The 15,506-nt window shown below is 43.4% G+C and overlaps 1 protein-coding gene across 1 annotated transcript in view; it reads right to left on the minus strand.

The window, feature by feature from the left end:
- Positions 1-6,820: 6,820 nt before the first annotated feature.
- aqp10a (aquaporin 10a) overlaps positions 6,821-15,506 on the minus strand; it is a gene marked incomplete at both ends in the record, with an annotated part of 33,748 nt that continues 25,062 nt past the window's right edge. The window contains 4 exons of the mRNA XM_084336721.1: positions 6,821-7,037; positions 8,561-8,778; positions 10,594-10,712; positions 12,600-12,737. Of these exons, the coding sequence (XP_084192847.1) occupies positions 6,821-7,037; positions 8,561-8,778; positions 10,594-10,712; positions 12,600-12,737 (692 nt within the window). The remainder of the gene's footprint in view (positions 7,038-8,560; positions 8,779-10,593; positions 10,713-12,599; positions 12,738-15,506) is intronic.

The following is a 15,506-nucleotide window of genomic DNA, read 5'->3' on the forward strand; positions in this document are numbered from 1 at the left end:
CATATTTAATAACAATGCACTCCTTATTGCACAACGACCTATCAGATATCCCAAATGGGAAAAGCAAGGCATACATACACTGGGAGATATATTCAACGAACGGGGTTTCTGTAGCTATCATGAAATTCAGAACAAATTTAACCTCACCAGCTCCACTTATTATTTCTATATACAGTTATTAGCAACTTTGAAGGCTCATGGAGTCCCATTAAAGATATCACTTGAGCACCACAGATATCACAAATTCTTCTATGAAAGGGAGACATCGAGAGGCTTCATATGATCTGACTTTTATCATCACTTACTAACGTCTTCGTATGGAATCCTTCCCCTAGACCAGTGGTGCCCAACCAGTCGATCGCGATCGACCAGTAGATTGTGCGCTGGTTTCAAGTAGACCGCGAGATTATTTTGGAAAATCATTTAATTTGATTTGATTTGGAGGGGAGGACAAAAAACGTTCGAGCAGTCCTGTGTATAACAGGCAGTCAGGCAGCCTGAGCCAATCGATACGTCTACATTCCGTACATTCTGGACAGCGAGCTTCACCCATAGGGATGCAAATTGGTGCCTTTGTTTTCATGGAGTGGCATGAGTGGGGGTCGGGCCCATCACCTGGCAGGTACAGTATAAACGTGGCTCTGAGACCAGCCTTGAGTCACTCGAAACTGCAAGATGAATGGAACACCACCAGCAAAAAAGAGGTTCATTCAGAGGATGCTACTTTTCAACAACGCTAGCAAGACCTCACTGCCGCCAGTCAGGACCCTCCGACGAGCTGCCGCCGCCGCCAGGGAGCAGCTCCAACGCCGCCTCCGACGAGATACCGGATAGCACCAGCGTCAGCGCCGCAAGCAGAACCGGAGCAGCCAAAAGACCAAAAACATATAATTTCCATGAAGAGTGGGAGGAGGCTTACTTTTTTGTTTATTTCAACGCAAAATCAGTCTGTCTGATTTGCAAACAAACCGTGGCTGTGCCGAAAAAGGGTAATTTGGAGCGGCATTATACAACGATGCACAAGAAACACTGCACGGATTTTCCTCCAAAAACAGTCCTACGAAGAACAGAACTCCAGCAGATGAATTCTTCACTAGTGGGACAACAGTCCACTTTTACGAAGCCCAACACCAAGGCAAAATCTGCAACAATTGCATCTTATCGTGTCAGTCACATTCTCGCTAAAAAGAAAAAATCCTTCAAAGACGGCGACTGTGTAAAAGAGGCATTGACTGTGGCTGCCGCTTTCTCTCATGAAGATCATCAAGTCCAAGTACAGAACCACATTGACAGATGACCATCTTGTGGACTGCCTGAGGCTTGCAACCAGCTCCTACAACCCAGACTTTGAAAAACTAGCTTCCTCTTCCCAGTGCCAGCGTTCTCACTAAGGTAGAGACATTTAATAAAAAATAAAAAAAAAAACAGATAAAGGAGAACTATCAGTGACTGTTGACAGACCTTTTTGTGGAATTGTTTTTTGATTGTATTCCATTTTGCAATGTGATAGCTCTGTTTACATATCATTCCTATTCCCTTTTAATTGTACATATATTTTTGTTTTGATTGTATTGTTCCACTGCAATGTAAACATATGTTTTCTCATGCCCATTGAACTGAGTGTGTGTGTGTTGTCAGTGTGTATGCAGAGTGTGAAATAAACGTGAGAAGTTACAGTTACAGTCTTGTCATTCTTGTAATTCCTACACTACACTGTTACAATGATATATAAAATAGCATATTATATTATATACCCATTCAATATGCACATGACAGAAAATATTATATGCCATATAATATTTTCTGTCATGTGCATATTGAATGGGTAATACTATTACTACTGATTGATTGATTGATTGATTGATTGAAAACTTTATTAATAGATTGCAGAATGGGTACAGTACAGTACAGCTCAACATACAATTGTTAAGGGGATGCAGACCAGAGAAATTAAAATTTATTTGAAGGATAAACCCCTTGAGATATGCTATCTCGTTTTCGAGGGGGTCCTTAACATATGATACAAAACATACAATACAATACAATACATAACAAAACAAAAAACAAGACAACAAATGCACTTATACACTGACAGACGCTCTCCCAAGCTCACTCCCACAATCCACACTGATTCATCCCAAGAGGATCACCAATATATATATATATGTTCCCTTATAAAACACAAACAAAATTATAATTTGATCTGAAAACGACATTTAAGCCCTAACACAGTAAATCAATAACAGGTGCAAGTAGTCTGTAGATGAGTGAACAAAAATATCTTGAATAACCGGTAAGAAGTAAGAGATCTGAGTGAACTAGGCAGTTTGTTCCAATCAGCTGGTGCTTTATATTTAAAGGCAAGTCGACTTTCGTCTTGTTTACATCAGGGTCCCCCATTTTCAATTCATCATATATACTACTATATATATATATATATATATATATATATATATATATATATATATATATATATATATATATATATATATATATATATATATATATATATATATATATATATATATATATATATATATAACATATAACTATATAACTAATACTAGCCGAGAGTAGGACAAATTTGGGCTGGTAGCTCTCGGCTATGTGACAAATTAAAAAGTAGATCTTGGTTCAAAAAAGGTTGGGCACCCCTGCCCTAGACTCAGTTTGGAGGAGGGATATACCAGACTTGAAAGTAGATTTTGATTGGCAAGAAGTCTGGGCAAACGTTCGACTAGCGTCACGCAACCTGGACCATCAACAGATTAATCTTAATTATATTCATAGGACTTACCTGACACCTATAAGATTGAACCGAATGGGGCTTAAACAAGACTCTCTATGCTCCTTGTGTCTAAGAGGTGATATAGGTACATTTATGCATATGTATTGGGAATGCCCCCCTGTTAAGATATTCTGGGAAGAAGTCACTACGCAATTATCAGAATTTGTATTTCTGAACATACCTGTAATGCCTTCTGTATTGTTGTTGAATGATGTTTCGTAGTTAGCAGCCTCTATACAGCTAAAGAGAAAAATGTTGTCCGGTCTTACGGCTGCTAAAAAGTTGATAGCATCACGATGGATTCAACCGGATAAAATGTGCCGGAAGGTATGGGTTCTTACCTATCTCGATGTGATTTATTTAGAGATATCTACAGCAAGAATTTTAGGTGTCAATGAAGCCAGCATTGCAATCTGGTTAGAAGTGGTGGAGAGAATAAAGGTTATACAATGTCCCCCACCCACCCCTCCTACCCAACCCCCCCCCCCCCACTCCTACCCAACCTCCCCCCCACCCACCTCCAATGTACAGTACCCCCCCCCCCCCCCCCCCCCCCACCTAACCAGCCTCCTCCAATGTACAGTTTCTACGTCAAATGTATATACTTTTTCTCTGGATTCTTTTTGTATCACAAACAGTACTGTATTTGCAAATCTGGTATGTCATAAATGTACTGCACAGCACCCTCTCCCACCTTGACCGTCAGAAGGGGGGCTATGTGAGACTGTTGTTCATTGACTACAGCTCAGCGTTCAACACCATAGTCCCCACCAGACTGGTGGACAAGCTGATCGAGCTGGGTCTGAGCTCCGCCCTGAGCGCCTGGGTACTGGACTTTCTGAGTGGAAGACCCCAGGCGGTCAGGGTGGGGGGTCAGACCTCCAACACCATCACCCTGAGCATCGGGTCCCCCCAGGGCTGTGTTCTAAGCCCCCTGCTGTACTCACTCTACACACACGACTGTGTGGCCAAGTTCAGCTCCAACTCCATAGTGAAGTTCGCAGACGACACGGTGGTGGTGGGGCTGATCTCGGACAACGACGAGAAGGCCTACCGGGAGGAGGTTGAGGTACTGGAACGCTGGTGCCAGGACAACAGCCTGCTCCTGAACATTGGTAAAACCAAGGAGCTGATCGTGGATTATAGGAGAGGACAGCAGGAGACACACACACCACTGATGATTCACGGGGCTACCGTGGACAGGGTGAGCAGCTTTAAGTACCTGGGGGTCCAGACTCCACATCTCAGAGGATCTGACATGGTCAACACACATAGACACAGTAATAAAGAAGGCGAAACAGCGCCTCTACCACCTGAGACAGTTAAGGAAGTTCAGAGTATCGGGGAAGATACTCCAGTCCTTCTACTCAGGAGCTGTAGAGAGCATCTTGACCGGAAACATCACTGCCTGGTATGGAAACAGCACGGCACAAGACAAGAAGGCCCTACAGAGAGTGGTGCGCTCAGCCGAGCGTACCACGGGTATTGCACTACCTCCCCTGCAGGTTCTATACAACAAGAGGTGCAAATCCAGAGCCTGCAGGATAATGAAAGACCCTCACCACCCCAATAACAGCCTGTTCCAGCTGCTGAGGTCAGGCAGACGCCTGCGAACCCCAGCTACTAGGACAGAGCGGCTTAGGCTCAGCTTCTTCCCCCAGGCCATCAGAGCCCTGAACAATGAACATTGAGTGCCACAGAACACTGAACTATCCACACAAGCACACATGAACACACACACGACACGCACGCTGTGCACGCTCACACACTAGCAGCCACTTAATCACTTTAACATGAGCGGGCACACACTCATGCCGCACACTTATGGCCAAAAGGAAAGGCCACTTTAAATTAGAATAACAGGAACAGTGTATTGCACTACCAAAGCTACCTAGCATGTCCTATATGCTCTGTAAATAACTATGTACAGATACCGAGATGTCACACCATGTTACCTGTTACCTGTTTATTGCACAATGTTGTTTTTTTATTGGATTCTATTATATGTTGTACCACTGTATTGCACATCGTTGCGGGCAAGACCACCCGCATTTCATTGTATACTTGTATGCCGTGACAATTAAAACTCTTGACTTGACTTGACTTGACTTGATGTATAGATGTAGCAGTACTGTCATATATGTCATATATGTTACGATTAATTGAAAATGGGGGACCCTGATGTAAACAAGACGAAAGTCTTTCTCTGGTCTGCATCCCCTTAACAATTGTATGTATTGAGCTGTACTGTACTGTACCCATTCTGCAATCTGTTAATAAAGTTTTCAATCAATCAATCAAGCATATGAATTGTAATCTCTGGTTAGAAACAAATAATGGATGGATTATCCAAGGGGGGTCCTGAGGGGGGGGGGGGGGGGGAGAAGAACGAGCAAGAGCATATGTATGTACTGTATTGAATAATGGGGATTATGTATATATCTCGTAACCTACATTTATTTATTCAAATACAGGAATGTATATTCCTGTGATTTATGGAGATATTTACTGTTAATGTTTGTTTTGTCAAAAAATTATAAAAAAATGTGTTCAAAAAAAAGAAGAAGATTGTAAACTAATTGAAGTTGCACAAGAATCTGAATCTGAAAAATACACCCCGAGCTTCCCGTCTTGGAAAAGCACCTTATCATTTATCATTAACATTATCATTGTTTTTGCAAAGGATTCACGATTGCCCATTGTCTGATATTGTAGCCCAGTGAGAGCCTGCAGGGGAATTGTAGCTAGCTCAATACTGGACAGTGAAATGATGGTCTCTACTGTATGTGTCCGGTACATGGTAAGGTCCAAAATAGCAATGTTATCCTTTAAGCCTATAAGTGCATTATAAACCTCCAATACAATTGAATTAAATCTTTATTTCAACTCAAAAAAGATAATTGAGAGCAAGCTCTCATTTACAATGATGTTGAGACATTTTTACAGGCATTATTATTAATTAAAACAGATACAAACACAAAGTAAAGACAAGGAAAAGGAAATCATCTTAAATAAATTAGACACTGAATAAATAGAACAAAAACACAGATGCAAAAAAGAAAACTGGTGGGGGTGGGGGTAGGGTGGGTGGTGGAGGTAGGGTGTGGGTACTGGGTAGGGTGGTGTTAGGGTGGGGGTGGAGGTAGGGTAGGGTGTGGGTACTGGGTAGGGTGGGGGGTGGTGTTAGGGTGGGGGTGGAGGTAGGGTGGGGGGTGGTGTTAGGGTGGGGGGTGGAGGTAGGGTGGGGGTGGAGGTAGGGGGGTGTTGGGGAATGATGCTGACACATGAAACACTAGCTTTCATTCCGAGTTGGCCATGGTGGACAGAGTCCAGCTCCACTGTCATGTAAAGTAACAAAATATCAGTCACAGATTTATTGGTCAGTCTTACTCACATTAAAATGTTTTGCACGTGCACAATGTTACAGACACCTACAGCATGATATAATATGGGTCATGTAAAAACATTTATTTATTAGATCAACTACACTATGAACTCAGGAATACCATTCACTATGAATAACAATACAACCAGTGCTTCAAAGGGCACAGTACAACCATCTTACCACGTCGTCACAGTGGACACCTGAACAACGTGAGCGCTATTAGCATCCTTTAGCTTCCTCCAACCATTGATTGATTGATTGATTGAAAACGTTATTAACAGATTGCAGAATGGGTACAATACAGTACGGCTCAATACATACTGGCGTTGTGTCTCACAAGCCCACAGACATCATCATATAGACATCACTGACACTATTTTCTCCAGAACAGAACATCATGGTGTGTGTGTGTGTGTGTGTGCGTGTGTGTATGTGTGTGTGTGTGTGTGTGTGCGTGTGTGTATGTGTGTGTGCGCTCATGTGCCAACAGGCTGATATGAGCCATTTCTAGATCTGCAATGTTCCAGTTCCAAAGACATTCTCATGCATTGCATCATTCAATATAGTCTTCTATAACCAGATATCGTTAGTCCTTCTGTGTGGAGGAGTAGAATATATATATATAACAGGACGGGAAGAAATGGAAATTAGAAATGTGCCATCTTCATTTCCACCTCCTCTTTCTGTGCTGTCGAGGGCTGCTTCCAGTCTTTCATGGGGAGGTCGGAGGGGTTTGCGGGGGAGTCTATAGGGGGGTCTGGGTCAGGCAGGTGCCACTCGATGAAAACCACGTACATCAGGGAACCCAGAACTCCCCCTATCATAGGAGCCACCAGGGGGACCCAGAACCAGTAGTTGTAACACCTGGAGTCAGCAGACACACCCACCCACCCACCCACACACACACACACACACACACACACACACACACACACACACACACACACACACACACACACACACACACACACACACACACACACACACACACACACACACACACACACACACACACACACACACACACACACACACACACACACACACACACACACACACACACACACACACACACACACACACACACACACACACACACACACACACACACACACACACACACACACACACACACACAAAGAGAGAAAGCACCAAAGCAGTCAGGTATTACAGACAGTAACAGTATATACAAATATATAAAGTCTAATATTCTTCTGCTATTTGCCCCTATTCAGTCATCTTTTATACAGTATGCACAGCTGCAACTGCAAAGAGTGCACCATTCAGAATAGGAAGAAAAGAGTCAACTGTGGTGCTGTTGTGAGGAGACTACTATGAGCTGCAGGCTGCAACACCAGCTGTTAACTAAATGTATTGTGTCACTGTCAATAAGCTCACACATTAGTTTCCCATGGGACTGGATATTCTTGCTAGAGTGCCCCTAGCTTCTGATAACATACATCACTCTGGGAAAGCCCATGCTCAGATGTGAATAAGAATGCTGCAGTTGGTAGATCTCTGTGTAGAGAGTCACTTCTCATGAGTTATTATAACATTGAATGGATTGATGGTGTAGGTGGATTGGATCACTTAATCAATGTGGCACACATGACCTTAGTGAGTTTAACTCGGGTGGCAGGTTGTTCCCCTCGAGGTAGAAAAGGCCGATAAGTGACCGAAAGGTTGTCAGTTTGATCCCCAGTACTGACAGGAGGGTGTATTCCAGTTGCAAGTGACTGAGTGGAGGGTGGCTGGTATTACATCTACCTGGTTGCACACCATCTCTGCCAAAGTGACCTTGACCAAGGCACTGAACCCCTGCTCCAGGAGGTAGCTCTGCACTGCACTCTGACCTCTCTGAATAAATGCGTATGGCGTAGGGGACTGTGTGTGTTACTAGGAGTGATGAGCAGGAAGTCTCATTTCTATTAAGTAAAGTAAAGATAAGATAAGATACGATGACATGTCACACATGAATCATCTAACTGAAATGTTAAAGGAACACGCCAACATTTTGGGAAATTAGCTTACGTCTTCTCCAGAGAGAGACGATAGATACCAGTTTCCTCTCTGTGCGTTCAGTAGAAAGCTATCTGGCTGCATGTTAGCCTAGCTTAGCACAATGAATGGACGCGGACATGACCGGTTAGCCTAGGTATTGTCCAACTAACACCTCTCCCGAAGGCTAACCGGTCATGTCCACTTCCATTCATTGTGCTAAGCTAGGCTAACATGCAGCCAGATAGCTTTCTACTGGACGCACAGAGAGGAAACTGGTATCTATCTTCTTGTCTCTCTCTGGAGAAGACGATACGCTAATTTCCCAAAATGTCGGTGTGTTCCTTTAATGATTGTTTAATCTGTACCACATTGACTAAGACACGTACGTGAAGACCTCTGTGCCCCAGCCTGCGGTCAGCGTCAGGAGGCGTGGGCCCAGGTCTCTGGCCGGGTTGATGGCAGCGCCGCAGTTAGAGGACATCGACATGGAGATCCCCAGGACCATCACGGCCACGATAGCAGGAATCAGCTCGTCGGGGGCCGGGGTATTCCTCTTCTCACCCAAACCCAGGATGCTCACCAACAACATGCCAGTGCCGACCACCTGGTTGTGTACAGTATAGCGATGAAATATAGCGATGAAAGCACAATCGTTATGGGAGGTGCAGCTGTTATACAACTGCTATCCCTGCTATCACAGTTCTCAAAGATACTCGAAAAACTATATGTTGCAAGATTAGACACTTTCATTGAAAAACATAATCTCCTAATGGACAGGTTTTAGAACAGCTAGATCTACCTCCATGGCATTAATGGAGCTTGTAGAGGAAATAACGGACGGTATAGAGAGAAAGAAATATGTATTAGGAATATTCTTTGACCTAAAAAAAGCTTTTGATACAATATATCATGCGATTTTACTGAAAAAGATGGACAGGTTTGGTGTCAGAGGGGTTGCTCTAGACTGGCTGAAAAGCTATATTAGTAACAGGCAGCAATTTGTTCTGATGGGTCAGCACAAGTCACAATGCTTAAACATTACCTGTGGTGTTCCACAGGGGTCAGTATTGGGACCCAAATTGTTCATTTTATACATAAATGATATATGTAAAGTATCTGACATACTGAAACTTGTTGTCTTTGCGGATGACACAAACATTTTATGTTCGGGGGATGACCTTCAGCAGCTTTTACAAGTGGCAAACATAGAAATGGACAAATTAAAAGGTTGGTTCAACACAAATAAGTTGTCACTCAATTTGAAAAAAACCAACGTCATGATATTTGGAAATTGTAAAATAATCACTGATCCTCAACTGAAAATTGATAATGTAAAAATTGAGAGAGTATATACAAACAAGTTTCTAGGGGTCTTAATAGACCACAAACTCTGCTGGAAACCCCATATAAAATATTTGTGTTCAAAGTTAGCGAGAAGTATTGGTATACTGGGCAAGACTAGATATATCCTGAATCAGAAAACTCTATATACGGATAGTACATCATGGTAGATATTTAGATCACACAAATATTCTGTTTGTAAGCAGTCAAACATTAAAATTCATGGACTTAATCAAATTCAAATCTGCACAAATTATGTTTCTGGCAATAAAAAACAAATTACCAAGCAACATTCAAAAAAATGTCACGGCTAGAGAGAGTGTTTATAATTTTAGAGGGACATTAGCTTTAAAGCAACCTACGGTACGTACAACTCTTAAAAGTATGTGCATTGCAGTTTGTGGGGTATCACTCTGGAATGGTCTGGATGCGAATATAAAATTAAGCAAAAATATCAATACATTTAAAGGTAGCTATAAACAAGCACTTATGGACACATATAAGAGAGAGGAGCTTGAGCAGTAATGTGACCCTATTATTTTTTCTCATTTGGATATTTGGATATATAAAAAACTGTACTTTTATTTTATATTATTTGTTATATTATTTTTATTCTTATTAAATTATAATGTCAAATATTGTAAGGAAGGGGCAGGGCTTGATAAGTTTTACTTCCCCCTGTTCCTTCTCAAACACTTATTGTATGGAAATAGTCTTTGACTATTTACCTTTTTGTTTTTTAACTTGTTTTATGTTTCTATGTTCGAGACAAATAAAAATCAAATCAAATCAAATCAAATTCCTTTTGACCTCATAAAAGCAAATATCCTTCTTTATATTTCATTTTCCCCATTCATTACAAACATATGAGAGCAGAAATGACATCTACAGAAAGTATAACAGTAATTATTATACTTATATATAAAACCACTTTACTACTACTTTATTTATGTAGTTGAATAATTACCCATGTTTCATTGATGTTTTGTGAATTCACGTTTTCAATAATCACCTTGAGGCCCCCTTGTGGGCCACAGCCCCCCAATTGAGAATCACAGACAACATTATTCCAACTAACCTGGTCCAGGAAGGTACTGCAGAGAGAGACGTATTCTGACGGATAAGTGGCGAAAATCGATGCTGTCTCATTTTGACCATAAACAGTCAACACTCCTCCACTGAACTCCATTATGGCGTCTAAGAAACAGGTAGGGATGGAGCGATCAACCATTGGACATTGTAATGCATATTGTAGTGCAACATTTTATTCAATCTGAACCTTATGTGTATACTGTACACTTCATCAGAGCATATATTTAGCATTTAGCATTTTTTTTTTATTATATATTAGATTATATATATTGTAACTATATTTATTGTAGGGCAAATATAACTGAGATGGCATATATACCCTCATCTCGCACCTTGTTGCCCATATGCGCATGTCCAGAGTTAATTATATTGTTTACACTGCCTTTTCTTTTTATTCTATCTTTTTTCTTCTTTTTTAGTGTACTATAATTCCAGAGTTAATTATATTGTGTCTTCTACTACCTGTACCTCCCCTCCCCCCTCCCCATGCTGCCTGAATTTCCCCAAGGGGATCAATAAAGGAATATCTTAGTTATTTTATCTTAATCTGAGAAGTCCCCCTCCCCATGCACATGCCGCTGCCACACGCACAAACACACGGGCACAATATCTAACACACTCGCACATGTGTAACATGTCACACACATGCTCTTTTTGTCATTTTCAGATGCTGCTATAGACATCGCTGACGTATATTTCCTGGCTTTTAAAAAGACACTTTCAATATATTGTGTAATTTTACCAAAAATTCATGTCAGAGCGGGAAACGTGACAGAATTATTTGCATTGTAGAAGCGGTTACTCATAGAGACCGGAGCAAAGACCATGCCCAGCGGGTGGCTGGGTAGAGAAGTGGACTAAGCACTAGACAGCTGGGATCGAATCCAGCTGTCAGCGGTACCTCCGGTTTGGTCAGTCATCCCTACTAACACAATGGACCTGTCTCAAACCCTGCCCTCTTTTCTTGATCCTCCAATCACAACTGTCGCTTACCTCGGACAAACTTGGTTTGTCCGAGGTAAGCGACAGTTGTGATTGGAGGATCAAGAAAAGGGGCAGGGTTTGAGACAGGTCAATTGGCAGTCATAGCGGGTGGGAAGCCGGTGGGGTATGTGTCCTAGTCGTTGTAAAACTGCGACTCCTACTGGTCGGTCGGGGCGCCTGTTCAGCAGGGAGGGGATCTGGGGGAAATAGCGTGAACCTCCGCACGCGTTACGTCCCCCCAGTGAAACTCCTCGCTGTCAGGTGAAAAGAAGCGGCTGGCGACTCCACATGTATCGGAGGAGGCATGTGGTAGTTCTACACCCTCCCCAGGCCGACAGTGGGGCAATGTGCGCAACGACCAGGAAGGGAATTGGCATAATGACTAAAATGGGATGGGTGAAAAATACAGAAAGCCCAAAAAATATTAAATAAAATAAAAAGACCATGCCCAGTGCACCCTTTCTCATAGGCCGCCCGTACCTATATAAGTATGGAACTCCTAGAAAGTGTCCATTTTAGTATTTTCTGCCCCTGACTCTGGAGAAGTATGTGGTTGCCAGTGTGTGTGTCTGTGTGTGTGTGTGTGTGTGTGTGTGTGTGCGTGCGTGCATGCGTGCGTGCGCGTGTGTGTGTTTTATTGATTGATTGAAAACGTTATTAACAGATTGCAGAATGGGTACAATACAGTACAGCTCAATACAACAACTGCTAAGAGGATGAAGACCAGAAAAAGACGTGTGTCTTGTTTACATACAGTAGGTCCTCCATTTTCAATTCACATTTAGTGACATATACAGTACAAATATACAGTACTATGTAAGAAAGAGAGAACATCATAAAAATAGAAAACAAAAGGAGAAGAAAATGTACATTAGAGGGGGCTGGGGTTGGGTGGGTGGGGGAGTGGGATTTTGACATTTACCGGGGCCAGCTATGTGTGTGTGTGTGTGTGTGTGTGTGTGTGTGTGTGTGTGTGTGTGTGTCTGTGTGGGTGTGTAACAGACTGACCATAGTAGATGAGGTAGACCAGTCCTGATCCTGTATACGCCCCCAGCAGCTGTGCGAGGGAGTAAGGCAGCAGCCTGCTCCAGGACACTTGGCCCAACACACAGAAACTCAGGGTCACTGCAGGGTTCAGGTGGGCACCTACGGCATGAGAGAGAGATCAGTGTCAGAGATGGTCGAGTCAAGATCGACTTGCTGCTATGACGATTTGTGTGACAACAATGTACAGGAGAGGGGTATTCCATCGACACAACTAGGTAAACACAGAGAGTGGCGCAGAGTTTGTCTCAGGTGACCCCCATCTGAGAAGTTATTTGTTGTTAGGCGGCACGCTGGCGTAGTGGTTAACACTGTCGCCTCACAGCTAGAAGGTCCAGGGTTCGATTCCCGCTTGGGGACCAGGTTTCCGAGTTGCCAGTTACCCAGGTGGGATATCTCCCAGGCCTTTCTGTGTGGAGTTCTCCCTGTGCTCCCAATAGTGGGGCAGATAAGCTCATATTGTGCATTTTATGAAAGAAGCATGAAACTTTCTACAGTGTTTCTATATACCATGAAGTTTGTTTTCAGACGTGGAAACACTTCTGAATTGACCGCTGGAACTTGTCAGAGGCTGTACACATTTTGGGCTCTCAAAAACATGTTATTTTTAACTTTCTTTCCAGGCACAAAGGTATTATATCAAAAAGAAGAGTTGTGGAACCCACTGGTCATCATAAAAGTGCTTTAATAGATTAAATCAGCTGTATAGGATATGGCAATTGGGTTTCATGTCATACAAACATACCTCATCACAAACACAAAGACTCAAAAAAGGACTTTCAACAATATGCGTGTTAAATTTGATTGAACAGTTGACATCTCTTAACCTACCCTAGTTGTAGTAAGTAGTACCTGCCCTACAATGGCATTATTAGTGAGGCCTAACAGTCTCCTGAGCATGAGCAAAGGGCAGTACACTTGAGGGCAGCCTTTTTGCAACCACAATGGATCAGTTCATAGCGGCTCTGTGATGCTTCTGGAAGGGTGGTCCACAGTGGCTGCCATCCCACTTCTTCTTTCACCCAGCCCCAATCAGCAGGGCTTGGCAGCTGAGGGTCCGGTTCCAAGGCGTTGCTCCAAACATTGGCCTGATAGCTGGCACGCTTAATGTGTTGCTCTATAGCGCATCCTTCGTTGGGGGCATGTTCTCCAGAGCTCTGGATTTCTGAGTGAAGAGCTGTTTTCTAGCTTCATTTACCTCTGTGGTTTCGCTTGTCCTGTCATACATCAGTACGACAAAGTGCTCCAACCGTGACTTGGACAGCTCACTCACATCACCCTGCATCTGCAGGAGCTCATCGAAAGCCTCAGTCACTTCAGGGAAAGCCTTCCAAGTCTGCCATGCTGTTTTCTTTCCTCTTCCAGCAAATGCTGAGACTGTGTCACATTCTGTGTGTTGACAGAATCCGGCTATAGGGCGACAATAATGTGGTCAAGAGGCATGGTTTCCTTCTTTAGCCTTTAACTGGCGTGGTTTATTTATTCACGTGGTATGAGCAGCAGTTCTGTATCACACTAGCTCCCGCTCTGCGTCTCATTGCATATATCTCGCTTCAGCATATATACACTGAATACATTTCAAAATGTACCTTTAAATGCCAGCATTCATCTGGCCACACCCCCATCCGCTTACCTATATAAGCAGGGGTGGTGCCACACACTCATCTCCTTCTCAAATTTCATCACAAGCAACGTGTTGCTATATGCCCACTTGACGTGGAGAAAAATATTGGCTGGAAGAGCAATGTTACGAGGAAAGGAAGAACAAGGAGATACGTTGACATCATATCTTTATTTTCTCTCTCACTATTTTCGAGAAAATACGGCCATATTGTCTTCGTCACTGGAGTGTTTGGAAGATGGTGATCATTCTAAAATCCTCCACCGGTTTTCGTATTGGGAGCACGCCGCTGCATGCCTCTCAACTGCAGTTCCTTGCTGTGTTGGTTGGGGTGAAACCTTTCAGGACACAGCTGAACTGTAGGACGCGCCGCTGTTGTGAGAAGCGGTGGGTTTCAGGTTGGGTGAGTACTGTTTGCTTGCGGCTCCACTTGTCTGTTAGTGCTATGGGGGCTAACTGACAATGTTTACGAACACCGGCCCCAGTTTAAGGTCTTTTGGTTCAGCCTCTTGGGCAGCAGCGGAAGACCTTGATCTGAAGCCCATTATAGTTTGACTAGTGGGCCACGACCATTAACACTGGTGATCCCTGTGTTTTCTGGACGAGTGGATATCTCTCTGTCACCGTGTTAAGGCCCCATCTTTCATAGCCAAATGAGAGTATTCCCTCACGAGGAGATATGGGCATAGATGTTCTTTAGCGGAAGATCTGTGTTCAAAGTCAGCTACACAGGCCAGTTGGGTATTGTGCTGGCTCCGTCGGGTGTTGGTAAAGTCACTGTTGTAAAACTGTGTTAACATCTTGTTTCTCTTTTCTCTTAAAAAGTGAGGAGGGTTTCAGAACGGCGGCCTGTCTGGGTGAGTGTTATATCATTGTGTACAAGTTCAGGTGATAGCTGCTTAGGTTGGGCCTACTGTTAGCCAGTCAGCTGTTAGCTGCGGCGCTAGCCTGCTGTGATCACTAGGAAACGTTAGCTTGCTGCTATCGGCCAAGGCCCAGCGCGGGGTGGTTCCGGCTCCTCGCGCGCCGCCGCGAGCTCCCCTCTGGTCGTGTGCGCCGTTCGCTCGGCGTCTCGCGGGCAGGGGCAGTAGCGACCGACGGTTGGAGCGGCCGTTAGCTTAATGCTACTCTGTTGAACGTGCTTTGATTATAACATGTTTTAAACAATCTTGACTACGACGTCATCTTTGACAGAGGATGTTCGTCGAACCTGCCCTGGGCCAGGACAGCAAAGCCTGCGTCAACAAAGG

This window comes from Notolepis coatsorum, assembly GCF_963971535.1.
Source record: "Notolepis coatsorum genome assembly, chromosome: 19".
NCBI lineage: Eukaryota > Metazoa > Chordata > Actinopteri > Aulopiformes > Paralepididae > Notolepis > Notolepis coatsorum.